The following is a 15237-nucleotide window of genomic DNA, read 5'->3' on the forward strand; positions in this document are numbered from 1 at the left end:
ATCACAATAAAGCAAATCACACAAATATTTTGTTTTTTTAGTGCATATAAAAGTTACGTGATTTTTGGCTCATGCTTGTTTTCTCAGTACATATAAAAGTTATGTGATTTGTGGTGGCTCACGCCTGTAATCCCAGCACTTTGGGAGGCCAAGGCAGGTGGATCACCTGAGGGCAGGAGTTCAAGACCATCCTGGCCAACACAGTGAAACCCCACTTCTACTAAAAATACAAAAATTAGCTGGGCGTGGTGGCGGGCGCACCTGTAATCCCAGCTACCTGGGAGGCTGAGGCAGGGATTCACTTGAACCCAGGAGGTGGAGGTTGCAGTGAGCTGAGATCGCACCACTGCACTCTAGTCTGAGTGACAGAGTGAGACTCCATCTCAAAAAAAAAATAACCTAGGTGGTATGTTTTTGTTTTGGGACAGGATTTTGCTCTGTCGCCCAGAATGGACTGCAGTGGCGCAATCATGGCTCACTGCAGCACTGACCTCTTGGGGCTCAATTGATCCTCCCACCTCAGCCTTCCCAGTAGCTGGGACGACAGGCATGTGCCACCATGCCCAGGTAATTTTTGTAATCGTTGTAAAGATGAGTTTCGCCATGTTGCTCAGGCGGCTCTTGAACTGCTGGGCTCAAATGTCCACTCGCCCTGACCTCCCAAAGTGCTGGGATTACAGGTGTGAGCCACTCTGCCCAGACAAAACTTAGGTTTACCTTATACTGTGGCCTATTAAGTGCATAACACCATTACGTCTAAAAAACAATGTATGTACCTTAATTTTAAAATGTTTTATTGCTCAGAAATGCTAACAATCATCGGGGCCTTTGGCGAGTTGCAAGTGTTTTGCTGGTGGAAGGTCTTGCCTCAATGTAAATGGCTAACGGCTGCTGACTGATCAGGGTGACACTGCTGAGCTGGGGTGGCTGTGGCAATTTCTTAGGACAACAATGAAGTTTGCTGCATCAACTGACTCTTCCTTCCATGAAAGATTTCTCTGCAGGATGTGGTGCTGTTTGATAGCATCTCACCCACAGTAGAACTTCTTTCAAAATTGGAGTCAGTCCTCTCAAACCCTGATGCTGCTTTGCAACTAAGTTTACGGAATATTCTCAATCCTTTATTGTCATTTCCACAGTGTTCACTTTCATCCCAAGAAACTATTTTTTTGGGCCAGGCACAGTGGCTCACGCCTGTAATCCCAGCAGTTTGGGAGGCCAAGGCGGGCGGATCACCTGAGGTCAGGAGTTTGAGACCAGCCTAACCAACATGGTGAAACCCTGTCTCTATTAAAAATACAAAAAATTAGCTGAGCGTGGTGGCGGGCGCCTGTAATCCCAGCTACTTGGGAGGCTGACGTAGGAAAATAGCTTGAACCCAGGAGGCGGAGGTTGCAGTGAGCCAAGATCACGCCACTGCATTCCAGCCTGGGCAACAGAGCAAGGAGTCTCCATCTCAAAACAAAACAAACAAACAAACAAACTACTTTATTGCTCATCCATGAAAAGCAACTCTTTATCTGTTAAATTTTGTCCTGAGATTGCAGAAATTCAGTCACATCTTCAGGCTCCACTTCTAGTTCCCTTGCTGTTTCAACATCTGCCGTCATGTCTCCCACAAAAGTCTTGAATCCTTCAAAGTCAACCATGAGGGTCAGAATCAACTTCTTCCACACTCCTGTTGATATTTTGACCCCTTCTCCCATGAATCACCAATGTTCTTAATGGCATCCGGAATGGCGAATCCTTTCCAGGTTTTCCATTTACTTTGCCCAGTTCCATCAGGGGAATCACTAGCTATAGCCTCATAAAATGTATTTTTTAGTAATAAACCTTGAAAGTCGAAATTGCTCCTTGATCCATGGGCTGCAGAAGGGATGCGGTGTCCGCAGGCATGAAAGCAACATTAATCTCCTTGTAAGTCTCCATGAGAGCTCTTGGGTGACCAGGTCAACTGTCAATAAGCAGTACTGTTTTGGAAGGAATCTTCTTCTGAGCTGCAGGTAGTGGCCTTAAAAGACTGAATGAGGACTGGCTTTGACTTAAAAGTCACCAGCTGCATCTGCTACTAACAAGAATCAGCCTGTCCTCTGAAGCCAGGCTCTGAGGCCTCCTCTCTAGTTATAAAAGTCCTAGATGGCATCTTCTTCCAATAGAAGGCTGTTTTAGTGTAGCCACCTTCGCCAATGATCCCAGACGGATCTCCTGGAGAACTTGCTGCAGTCTCTCCACCCACACGCACCTACTGCCTCATTTGCCCTTTTATGTTACCGGGACGGCTTCTTTCCCTCAACCCCATGAACCCTCTGTCAGCTTCAAGCTTTCCTTCTACAGCCTCCTTACCTCTCAGCCTTCATGGAACTGAACAGAGTGAGAGCCTTGCTCTGGATTAGGCTCTGGCTTGAGGGGATGTTGTATCTGGTTTGATCTATCCAGACTAAACTTTCTCCATATCAGCAACAGGCTGTTTCACTTCTTTATCATTCATGTGTTCACTGGAGGAGCACTTGTAATTTCCTTCAAGAAGCTTTCCTCTGCAGTTGAGTTGGCTAACTGGTGTGAGTGGCCTAGCTTTCAGCCTATCTCGACTTCTGACACGCCTTCCTCACTAAGTTTAGCCATTTCTAGCTTTTTATGTAAAGTGAGAGACGTGGGACTCTTCCTTTCACTTGAACACTTAGAGGCCATTGTGGGGTTATTAACTTACCTAATTTCAATAGTGTTGTGTCACTGGGATTGGGGAGGTCCAAGGAGAAAGGGAGAGATGGCGGAATGGCCAGTGGGTGGAGCAGTCAGGACACAGACAACATTAAGTTCACTGTCTTCTATGCACACGGTTCACGGCGCCCCAAAACAATTGCCATAGAAGCATCAAAGGCTATCATGGCTGATATAATAATAGTGGAAAAGTCTGACACAGACACAGTGGGCACATGCTGTTGGAAAGATGAGACTTGCTCAACACAAGATTCCCACAAACCTTCCATTTGTAAAATACATGTAACTGCTTTGAAGCACAAGAAGACAGGATACGCCTGCAATCAGATATCCCATGCAGAAAAATGGACTTGGATCTATTGCATGCACACTGTATAAAAATTAACTCAAATGGATCAGACAAATGTAAAACCTTAAACTTCACCAAAGAGGACAGACACAGGGACAGCAAGGAAGCCCATTAAAAAATGCCCCACAGCCGGGCGTGGTGGCTTACGCCTGTAATCCCAGTACTTTGGGAGGCCGAAGCAGGTGGATCACTTGAGGTCAGGAGTTCGAGACCAGCTTGGCCAACGTGGTGAAACCCCATCTCTACTAAATATACAAAAAATTGGTGGGCTGTAGTGGCAGGCGCCTATAGTCCTAGCTAACCTGGAGGCGGAGGTTGCAGTGAGCTGAGATCGTGCCATTGCACCCCAGCCTGGGCAATGAGAGTGAATCTGCATCTAAAAAAAAAAGCCCCACATTATTAGATGCCAGGGAAATGCAAATCAGAAACACAATGTGATACCACTACACACCTACTGGAATCACTGCAATTTAAAAATGCAATAATACCAACTCTTGGTGAGGATGTGGACTGCAACTCTTGCCACACACTGCTGATGAGACCCTGAGACAGTCAGAAAAGAGTTTGGCAGTTTCTTATCAAGTTAAACAAACACTTAAAAAATGACCCAGCAATGCCCCTCCTGGGTTTTTAACCTCAGAGAACTGAAATTTACATTCACACAAAAACCTCCACCTACAGAATGTTTACAGCAGCTTTGTTATTCATCATCCCAAAGTGGAAGCAACGCAAATGTCCTTCCACCAGTGAATGAAAAGCAAGCTGTGGTTCTCCACACAACGGACACGACTTGCAACAGAAAGGAAGGGGTTCTGATACACACGAGAGCGTGGATGAACCAACTGCAAGTGTGTTTTGCTAAGAAGCCAGATCCAAAATGCTGCACAGTATGTCTCTACTTATGTGACGCTCTGGAAGAGAAAACAAACACAGGGATGGAGGACACACTAGTGGCTAAAGGGGTGTCAGGTGAGGAGGGCAGCGTGGGAAATGTTGTCGGGTGGTGACTATCCTGTATCCTGCTGATGGTGGCGCAATTCCATTCATCTAGGAAAAATCACACAACTGCACGCCACAGAGTACATTTTACTGTATGTAAATTATACCTCAATAAAAATGAATTTAAAGCATGTAAACGTCAACAAAGGAATTAAAATGGTGAGCTAAAAACACTTCTTCACCACAACTAGACCTTGAGGCCGTCACGTGATCTCCAGCGTAACCTTAGCCGTGTGTGAGATGCAGTTTGCTGGGAAGGCTGAGTGAGAAAATGGGCAGTGAAGCGCTCTGCTCTTTAAGGGCTGACACCCGTGGTCGTTATCTGGTAATATTATCCCTCTCGGACTCAGCCTGCCTTTCCCAGAAAGGCCTCAGCATCCGAGCAAGCTCTCATCTCATCAGCTCTGGGTCCTGATCCAGCCTACTGCTCTCCAGTGACCCACCCTCCCAGCTGGTGGTACTGGGTGTTCGGCTGTGCCTTCACCAACACACCAAGCTCATCCCCCAGGGCCTTTGCATCCTCCCTCTTCCTGCACCTGGTCCCAGCGTCCCTTACAGGCTCCGTCCCCACAGCACCTGCGCCTCTGAATGGCCCTCTCCCTTCTCGGGTCAGCTGGCAGCAGGCAGGCCCCATGAGGCAGGGCCTTTCCTGTCTTGCTCACACCTGAGCACAGAAGCCTCAACTGTGGCTGCATGTGACAGGGACATGATAAATGTTGGTGGAATGAACAAGTAACTTACACCTGCTCCTCACCTTGCACACACTGGCACCCTGACCCTACCCGGGTAAGTACCTCCCCCTTGCACACGTGGAGGCCTCATCCTGCATTCATTAACATCCCTCCCATGCACAGGTATGTCGGTGTCCTTATCTTGCACACATACTCTAGCACGTTCACGGTGCACGTTACAGCCTCACCTTGCACACGTTAACATTCTTGCCTTACGCATGTATGTTGGTGTCCTCTCCTCACAAGCACACTGGCACCCTCACCTTGCACACGTATTTGATGAACTCCAGAGCAGGGTTATTGAGCAGCAAGTGGGAACCAGGGAGGACAGGAAACATCTCTGAGAGCTCAGTGGAGTTCCGAGAGCCTGTGACTTTCTTCTGGATCTTCTGAGTGATGGTGAAGAAGCTCTGAGTGAGTTCATTTGCGACATAATCCTGAGAGAAGGTGATCATTCCTGGAAGTATGACAATGCTGAGGGAGGGATCTGGGACCCGTCTGGCACCAGGGACCTCCCACCTGGGGGACTGGCACCGGGGACCACCCATGGCACACAGAGGGGTTAGGTAACTGGCACAAGGCAATGGCCTCGAGAGACAAAAGACTGCTCACCGGGAAGGGCTCCAGCCGCCTCCTCGGCCTCCTGGGAGAGCTGGCTGGCCCCCCTCCTCCTCACGGGGGTGCTCCCTGGAGCGCTGCGCCTCAGCCCGTCCTTCATGCAGTGGTACACGGCCACAATGTACGCTGTGGAGAGGCACATACACCACCGGCCCTGAGTCGGGCTGTTGCGAACACCCTAGAATCTGAGGGGACCCGTGGCTGGTCAGATTGCCTCACAGATAAGGCTAAAATGTCACTGTTAATAATTTTATTTGCGGCCTTTAGATGAGCTAAAAGTCAATTAGATGAGAAGTGGAAATGAGAAGGAACACTAGCTGACACTCGAGTTCATTATCAGAGAGAAAACTGTATAAATGAGGCCATGCACACTAACCCTCTCACTGGGTAGCATGTGAAAAACACGGCCCCTGGTGTCAGCAGGCTTCTCTAAAAACTCCTCCGGGCCTGGCATCCGGCACTTACCTTTTTTTTTTTTTTTTTGAGACAGAGTTTCACTCTTGTTGCCCAGACTGGAGTGCGATGGCACAATCTCGGCTCACTGCAACCTTCGCCTCCTGGGTTCAAGCGATTCTACTGCCTCAGCTTCCTAAATAGCTAGGATTACAGGTGTGCGCCACCACACCCGGGTACTTTTTGTATTTTTAGTAGAGATGGGGTTTCACCATATTAGCCAGGCTGGTCTCAAACTCTTGACCTCACGTGATCCACCCGCCTCAGCCTCCCAGTGTTGGGATTACAGGCGTGAGCCACTGCGAGCGGCCGACCCAGAACTTTTCAAGAGACTTAGAAAGTTGCAAGAGAGAACTGAGAAAGTTAAAGACTCAAGGACAAGTAGACAAAAATATAAAATATAAAATGATCATCAATGAAGGCCTCTGTGACTGCATCCGCCTGTGTGTGCACAGCACAACTTGCTGTTTTAACTGAGCGGGTTCTTTAACTTTGGGCTCTGAAGTACGAACAGTGCCTCCTCGATAAGCTTCGTCTGCACACTAACCTGCACAGCTTGATTTGCAAACTCTAAGCCTACAGACCCAAACCAAGGCACAAGAACGTCCTCACCAGAAAGTTAGGCCTCACAGACCAGCCAGGGGGCAGCTGACCTGATCCAGGGGTTTATCTTCAGCTACTGCACATGCACCCACACCAGTGTTCCCTGAGAATGTATGTGACTGAGTTACTGAATCAGACGGCAGGAGCAGAGCTAGGAAACCCCTCAATCACACGGCCAGGGGCAGCCGCTCCCCATGGAGTTTCCTGAGAGAGCGAGGGCTGGAGGGAAGACAGTCACCCCTCTCTGGGTCCTCCAGTGGAACATGCCTGGAGCCGGGGGAGGAGGCTCCTTGGCTCACAAAGTCCCAACTGCTGGGCACGCTCTGCCCGATCCGATTTTTCCACTGTCTCCCTTCTTGCCATACCATGGCACAGGAGCCACATCTACTAACCCTGAGTCCCTCTGGTGGAGGCTGCGCAGCCCTGGGCTCTGGGCTCACCTGAAACAATCATGAGGAAGTAGCTCTGGCAGGAGGCTGCCTGTGGCAAAAACTGCAAAATGTTCCAGTTGTTTTCCAGTGAATCTTCCACGCTGGATTCCTCCGCATCTTCCTCCTCCTCCCCATTTCTTTCCTCCTCATTGTCCTCATTTTCCTGCTCATCCTCTGCTCCCTGCACTTTCTGTGAGTCTTGCTGTAACAGAGACAAGGTGGCTGTGTTTGTACCATCGTGGCCGCGTAGAGGGGTAGGATGCCACAGTGAAGGCTCCTCCAACCTGTGTCCATCTGCCCCATTTGACTAGAGGCCTTCCCCATAGTCACTGTCTCCGGGAGCCTGTGTGAATCCCACAGGGTGGCTCCCAGTACAGAGCGCTTTGTGGGAAGTGCCTGGCGCACAGAAGTGCTCGTGACCTGGGACTACGAGCTTCACTCTGCTCTTTCAGGGTTCACTTTAATTATTGAACTTTCACCCCTCAAGGACGAAAGAACCAGTCAGAGATTCCCAGTGACTGTTCACTCCTCTGAGTCCATGAATCTCCTGGGATGGCACGATCCCATCACAGACCAGCCTCCCGCGCAGCCTGCGTTCATGCCACGGCACCGTCCCGTCCACGTCTGTGTAGACACTGACACCCACTGCCACCTGCCCTGACCATACGCTGATCCCCTCCTGAGAGCTGTCTATACCACCTGCGTTTCTACCCTCCTATTTTCTTCTGAATCCCTTTAATCAGGATTTGTCCCCCAACTCCAACCGGAATTGCTCCCATCCAGGTATCCTGGGCAGCCTTGGCTTCATCCTGCCAGCTCTCGGAAGTGTCTGCCTCCTTAGAGAAGGGCTTTCCCTCTGACATCTGAGCCCCTGGCCCCTATACCCACAGCTTCCTCTCAGTCCTCTGTAAGGATCCCCGTGGAGGACACAGGCCTCCTCTCAACACACCCAGCCACTCTCTGGCCACTCCTGCACCAGCTAACCACCCACGTCTCAACCTTGCAAACGCCATGAGTCCCAACCAGACATGACCCCTTCCCCACACTGCTCCTGACAGCCACCTCCACTCACCCATAGCCTGGCCCACACCTGGGCATTTGCCCACATCCGATCCACTGGTCCCTTGGCTCCACTTCAAAGCCCACCCAGGCCATTCTCACCAACCTCGCTGCCCAGCATCTCCCTGGCACGGGCACTAACTGACTTTACCTGCCTGTGCCCTCCGATGGTGGGTTATCCGCATGGGGCCAAGAAAGCTCCAACATCGCCCACACAGAACCTCCCATCCCCATGAAAGCTGAGGCCCTGCCCTGCCATGCTCAAGTTGCCTGGCCCTGCCAGCTCTCTGCCTGCATCTGCCATCACTGCTCCAGTGACCTGTGCTTTGCCTCCCTGGTGTCCACTCACTGGAGGCGCCTTACGCACGCACGACTCCAGCGCGCTTCATCAGCTCTGGGATTCCTTGTCACCACCTCACAGGCCTCCACCTCCCTGTGGCCCATGGCAAGCCCTGCCCTCACCAGGGCCGATGCCACACTCTACACTGATGTGCTTGTCTGTACATGGTCCCTCCCCATGTTCACGAGGGCAGGATGCGGCGGCCGTGTCTGCTCCTCCCCATGTTCACGAGGGCGGCCGTGTCTGCTCCTCCCCATGTTCACGAGGGCAGGATGCGGTGGCAGTGTCTGCTCCTCCCCATGTTCACGAGGGCGGCCGTGTCTGCTCCTCCCCATGTTCACGAGGGCGGCCGTGTCTGCTCCTCCCCATGTTCACGAGGGCAGGATGCGGTGGCAGTGTCTGCTGCCACATAGCCAGGCCTGCCGGGGCCCTGAGCACTCAGCACTTGCTGCAGGAAGGAAACGCGGCCCCTAAAGCTGGCTCGTGCCACCCTGCAGCTCTCTTACCAATCCATAGTGAACACGAGATGAAACTTTTCCTTTGATTCCGCCATAGTTAGATGGATCCATCCAGAGAAGAAATTCCCAACATCGAGAAAAAGAAATTGTCAAAGAATGGAAGATCTCCTTAGCATGGATGCTGTAGAGGAAGCATTGAAGACACTGTTTAAATGAAATCGACCTTGTTCTCAACTTTCCTTTTTTTCCTCTTGTATCTATCTGTACCTTCCACTTACTTAACATTGAATCTGAAAGTTCATTCAGATCACATCGTTCCTCAGGCTTCCTAGGGAAACGCGGTAAATGTAAAACTAAGGAGGTCCACCAGGCCCCTGGGAGCTGGCACCACAGAGAGCTGGGTGCCTCCTCGTGCTGGGGACAGCCCATAAGGCGTTCTGCCTCTGCTCCCGGCCTCAGGTGACCTGCAGCTTCAGGTAACCAACCACAGTGCTTCCCACGCCAAGCTCTTCTAAGCTATCGTCATCCTTGTCACTCCTCAGTTAAGCCTCACTAGGGCTGACCCACTCCTCTGCAAGTTAGATCCATTTAAGAAAAAAAAAAAAGAACCGGCCAGGCACAGTGGCTCATGCCTGTAATCCTAGCACTTTGGGAGGCTGAGGCAGAGGATCGCCTGAGCTCAGGAGTTCAAGACCATCCAGGCAACGTGGCAAAACCCTGTCTCTACAAAAAAATGCAAAAATTGGCTGGGCATGCTGGCATGCACCTCTAGTCCCATCTACTCAGTGGGCTGAGGTAGGCAGATAGCTTGAGCCCAGAGGCTGAGGCTGCAGTGAGCCACTATTGCACCACTGCACTCCAGCCTGGGTGACAGAGCAAGATCCCATCTCTTAAAAAAAAACAAAACAAAAACCAAAAAAAAGGGAAGAATAAACAAAGAAAGAGAGGAAGGAAGGAGGAACATCCTAAATCAGTTTTAAAACGCAGTTGAGTAGCCCACACTGCACCTCCTGCAGGAGAATTTTATGTTCTCCCTAACTCTGCTCTCCGCACTAAGGGAGAATGGCAGCCTGTTTCCTGACATGAGCAACCCCAGCCTCCTCAGGTACAGGGCACCCCTAGAGCTGCCCATGGCCAGTGTGGGGAGAGGCACGTCCTTCCCATCATCTCAGCCATGTTCTGAAATACAATTCTAGCCCCAGCCAGCTCTCCCAGGCACACAGCGTGACCACTGACCAGCAAGGCTCATCTTGGATAGACATAAGGGGCCACAGTGGGTCTGCAGGAGGACAACGGTGGTTTTGGGTTTGAGATTAATTCATTGCATATGGTTTGATTAGGAATGAAAGTCTTATAAGCTCTACCTTCCTACTTCTCAGTGACCTATTATGAATTCAGTGTCAGGCTTTTCTGCAGCACCCCCAGATGCTGCCCCTGTAACCATGCAAAGACCAGACCCATGCAGACACTCTATGCCTCCACGAGCAACTCCTCTCTGCACTCAGAAATGGCTGCATTCATCCCCAGGGTGAGTGCACCTGGGAGGGAGCTTCCTACTATCAATTGAACAAAAGGAGCTAGTGGAGATTTTCTGTTGCTTTGTCTTCTATTTAGATTTAAATAGTGCTGAGTGTTTCAGAAGCACAGCAAGGCCCACGAGGGAACCTCAGGAACATGGCCCGGAAGGCAGGAAGTCAAAACCACAACACCAGGCTCTGACAGCTGCTGTGCACACCTGAGCACGTGGGAACCACACCACTCCCACTCGCCAACACGGACGTCTATGAAAGGTTTGCCCGTCAACACGTATGGGGTGCACATATTCAGGGCACCTTGAATCTGTGTCTCCCATGGGGGAAAAAACAAACAAAAAACACTCAACTCAAGCTGCACACCTGCATGGCCTCTGATCTGCTACAGCACGCGGGTGGCAGTAACCCCCTTTTCATGCTGCTCTGGGTTTACCATGTTGACTCCTGTGCTTCTAAGGACCTCCCAGTCCACCCAGGAGGACAGCTGGCACCTCAGGGGGTCATTTTAGCACCCCTCTCAAAGCCACAGTGCTGCGTCACCAGGACCAGCCAGCCGCACCTGCTGGTGATGTACTCCACATAAGCGATGGCATCTTCCACACGGCGCTTCTTTGTACAGAGGATGATGCGGTTGAAGTTGGCGTAGACGACTGACGACCCCAGGCGCTTGAACTCAGCAATGAGCCTGTGGAGCAAGTTTAGAGTCCGTGGTGGAGACGCCACAGCTGTGGAGAGCCAGAGGGCACCCGGAAAATCCATAAGGGAAAAGAGCTGAGGGTCCTGAAGCAGAAAAGCCTCCGATACACTAGAACCCAGAAGCCAATGAAGAACAAAGATTTCTGCATGGCAAAATCCACCACAAACAAAGGCAAAAGATAAGCAAAAACAGGAAAAAAATAGCAAGTTCTTATCACAGAAAAATGGCAACTTTTTGTATGGAGACAACTCATTCAATGTTCAATAAGAGAAAAGCCAACAAAGCCACAGAAAACTAGACAAAGGACTAGAAGAGAAAATTCGACTTAATTCATTATAAAAATTCTAAGTTAAGATTGCACTGAGAAGCACTTTTATCCTAGCAGTTGGGTAATAATCCCTGGCCACGTTGGTGAGGCACGGCCAGGGAAGAAGTGTCCACAAGGGGCCTCTGTGGGGCCGCTCTCGTGAAGTCCATCAAATCAGTATTCATCCCCTGAGTTATAACGCCTGTGAGGCCTGCAACAGGGCTACGCCCCAGAAGTTACCCCAGGATCTATCTGCGTGAGCTCATGCACGAAGCCTCTCACTGATCTGCTATTTGTAATGACGGCACAAGGCTGGAAAGAGGCTAAATGTTCTTTCATATGGCATGTCCTCACACAGATCTCCAAGGCATATTTTCACTAAAACGAGCAAGGCACACAGCAATACTTGTGCAGGAAAGGGGAAGGAGTGGGGGTGCCACCTAGCGTTCTCTGCAGGATGTGCAGGTGATGCTGCAGCAGCAATTCCGTGTTTCTCTGGGATCCTTTGAAGATCGTTATGCTCCACAAACCCAGAAATAGACTACTTATCCCAGCGGCACTGGCTGGCCACGTCTCTGGTTCTGGAGAGTAAGGGAGCAGCCCAGCTGAGGACGCGGAGGATGGCCCAGGGAGGAGGAGCACTCACTGCAGGAAGAGCTTCTTCATCATGTTGTGGAGCGTGCGGTGCAGGGCGGGGTCGTGAAGCAGAGAGGACGGTGACCGAAGCCAGCGGTAGAAGTGCATCACCTGGTTGTCCGCATAGATGTTGTGGTACTGGGTGATCTCCTTCACCCAGCCCACGACCATGCTCTTCAGGATCCTGAAAGAGAAGTGCAGGGCACCCTTGTACCCTCAGCCTCCCATGCTGCCGCCACGCGGGACGCTCCAGCTGAAACGGGCACAGGTTTTCCCTACATGGCTGGGTCCAAATCCGTCACTGTCACCTCCCCTTCTCACTGTCCCCACCTTAAGTCACTGTCCAAATTTCATCCCTTTACCTTCATGCCTCATCTGTTTCTTTCCAGTTCATTCCTGAAACTAGCTCAGGCTTTGCCACATCCCTCAACACAACCCAAACTCTGTGTGTTCTGAAGCAGGATGGGAGGGCAGCACAGCACGGGGCAGCAAGTGTGCGACGGGCTGGGGCCCCTGACAGGAAGGACACAGCAAAGCCACTGCCTACACATCAGAACACACTAGGCCAGATGCAGTGGCTCACGCCTGTAATCCCAGCACTTTGCGAGGTCGAGGTGGGTGGATCATCTCAGGTCAAGAGCTCGAGACCAGCTTGGCCAACATGGTGAAACCCTGTCTCTATTAAAAATACAAAAATTAGCTGGGCTGGTGCACGCCTGTAATCCCAGCTACTTAGGAGGCTGAGGCAGGAGAATCGCTTAAACCCAGGAGGTGGAGGTTGCAGTGACCCAAGATGGCGCCACTGCACTCCAGCCTGGGTGACGGAGCAAGACTCTGACTCAAAAAACAAGAACAAAACAGAACAAAACACCACCACACCCACATGGCCCCGGTCAGTCAGAGACAAGAACTTAGAGGACTCTTTCCCGCCTAGCAGGCTGGGCCCTGCCTTCCTGCCACTTCCTTTAAATGGACCATTCAGGCACTTGCCCGTGAACTAACACATGCCTACACCCCATTTTCTCACACGGCCAGCTGCCCTGGGCACTCTCCCTGTGCCTGCCTTGCATGGCCCTGGGAGGCAGGATGGCTTCCCTACTCACAGCACCCTCCCTGCCCAGGAGATGTAAGGAACACATCTTTGCACTTATTTCCTATTGCGGTGGCGACTGCTTTTGTGCCTTCCCTCTGAAGAGGCAGGGGTACCCTGGGCTGGGTCTTCCCTACCACGCTAGGGGGAACACAAGGCTGGGCCCCTACACCGAAGCAATGGTCAGGCAGGTGGAACCTAGACACAGGTCACACAAAAGCCACAAGAGCGTGTGCCAGTGTAAACAAGTTTCCTGTGGTGGGGGGCCCTGGTCACAGGCCAGACAGCTAGGCATTGGGCAGTGTACTGTACACGTCCCGTCCGGCCTCCTTCACTTCCCGTAGGGCAGAGATGCCAGCTGCCCTGGTACTGGAACCCCAATTCAGCTAAAGGTTCCAAAACTGCATGTCACCCTACTGAAGAAGTGGGAACGTCAATGGGGTCAAGAACAGAATGTTACAGGAGAACCTACAGAGGTCCAAGTCCCATTCCTAAAACTCCTTTTCATCACCAACTCTTCAACAATTCAGCAAACCCCACGCTCCCCAGAGCGGCAGTTTGGGGATCTGCCGTTGGACTCCATCTACCTCTCAGGCCTGGCCTACCGTCTCTCTGCCAAGACCCTGCTCCGGGCTCCCAACTGCCTCCCTGCCTCTTTCCACCAGTCCTCTCCCGGCCTCATTTCCCAGCTCTGACATGCTCCCTCTCCCCTTCTGTGTGGTCATTAAAACTACGGCTGAGCACAGGCTCTAGAATTAGAAAGACTTGTTTCTGAGTGCCAACCCTTCCATTTGTTTGTGGTATGACCACAAAGCCAACCCCTCTGACCTCAGTTTCCTCATCTGAAAAATGGACAATAACCGCTCCCTGTCCCTGGGCTGCTGTGGGGACAGAGGCAGAATGTAAAGTGCTTGGCCCACCTCCTGGTACACAGCAAGCGTTCCCCAATATGAACCACCACTGGTGGGTACTGCAAGTAGCTGCTGTCAACCACGCTCTTCACAGCAGACCGACAGCTCCTGACCCTCAACCACACCCTCTGCGGCAGAGTGACGGCTCTAGACCCTCAACCATGACCTCTGTGGCAGACTGATGGCTCCTGACACCTAAGTGCCGATGCCTCGCACAACATACTCAGTAAAGCCGGCTGGAGATCCCTATGATGTACCTTTGGTCACGTTGAAAAGTGGCCCCGGTTAGAAAGGCTCTTTGTGTGAAGTACCTCTGGCCACAGGGAGGTCAGAGGCAACACATGGAACAGTCGCCAGGGACCAGGCTGGACCCACATGGTGGTAAAGACAACAGGTTGAAGATGGGAAACTCGCCGCAGTGGTCTCTGGCTCTGCCATTAAGACTAAGGGAAGCCCAAGGGACACTGTCTTAGACCTTAGCTTTCCAAATTAAGGGCAAAGGATAAGACCCTTCTATTAGTAACACTCCTTCCCGGAGAGGGTGGCACCTGAAGGTGTTAGAGCACAGGGCTGTCTCATCGTAGCTGGCTGGGGCACTGGCAGCCTGACCGCCCGTGATCATGTCCTCCAGGGAGGCCTGCTGGATCACGTCGAAGCTGATCCCCATGCTGTCAGCCCCCTCCATGTCGTTGACGTGGTGAGACTGGAGGATGGTGTTGACGGCTAGGTTCTGAAGGTCCAGCTCCACACACACTGTACAGGAAGACGCCATGCTCAGCCAGCATCCTGCCAGCTCCTGCACCACCAGCCCCCTGGGCCTGACTCCAGCCACCACCACCTCCAGAACCAGCATCAGACCTGCCCACACCTATCCTCACACCTGCCAGGCTATTCAGATTCCCAAGGGCACAGGAGGCCCCACCTGGACCTTGACCCCAGGACTGTCTCCTGCAGCTTCAGCTCTGACCTGCGAGGTAGAGCTCTGAGCCCATCCTCGGGCACTCTTGCCTTGAGAAGATGTCACAGAATGGCAGAAACACCAGTCAGGTCTCGTGGACTTCGTCCTCCTGCCCACTTACCTGTGGAGTAACAGCCTGAACTGTTGATCTCAACAGTGGCTTGGTCATCAAACTCCATGACAAGACAGTTGTCATCAGCCTCCTTTCCACCCAGGTCAGGGCGGACCGTAGGGGACAGCCAGAGCAGGTGGTTGTGGCGATGGAGATGGCGGGCAAAGAAGAGGTCGGAGCCGAACGTGGAGATGTCCTCTGGCAGGTTCCCGATGGGAATGTGAAAGTACCTGCA

At 51.7% G+C, this 15237-nt stretch overlaps 1 protein-coding gene across 4 annotated transcripts in view; it reads right to left on the minus strand.

Annotated features, from left to right (window-relative positions):
* POLE (DNA polymerase epsilon, catalytic subunit) overlaps positions 1–15237 on the minus strand; it is a 65268-nt gene that overhangs the window by 3358 nt on the left and 46673 nt on the right. For 3 of the 4 annotated variants that reach the window (XM_073021274.1, XM_037994821.2, XM_037994817.2), the window contains 8 exons: positions 15012–15232; positions 14481–14685; positions 11942–12115; positions 10851–10976; positions 8808–8940; positions 6912–7104; positions 5410–5541; positions 5061–5254 (listed from right to left, as the gene is read on the minus strand). In XM_073021274.1, coding sequence (XP_072877375.1) covers positions 5061–5254; positions 5410–5541; positions 6912–7104; positions 8808–8940; positions 10851–10976; positions 11942–12115; positions 14481–14685; positions 15012–15232 — 1378 coding nt within the window. The remainder of the gene's footprint in view (positions 1–5060; positions 5255–5409; positions 5542–6911; positions 7105–8807; positions 8941–10850; positions 10977–11941; positions 12116–14480; positions 14686–15011; positions 15233–15237) is intronic. The other variant, XR_005239149.2, reaches the window with a different exon arrangement.

Source organism: Chlorocebus sabaeus, chromosome 11 (genome assembly GCF_047675955.1).
Source record: "Chlorocebus sabaeus isolate Y175 chromosome 11, mChlSab1.0.hap1, whole genome shotgun sequence".
Classification (NCBI taxonomy): domain Eukaryota; kingdom Metazoa; phylum Chordata; class Mammalia; order Primates; family Cercopithecidae; genus Chlorocebus; species Chlorocebus sabaeus.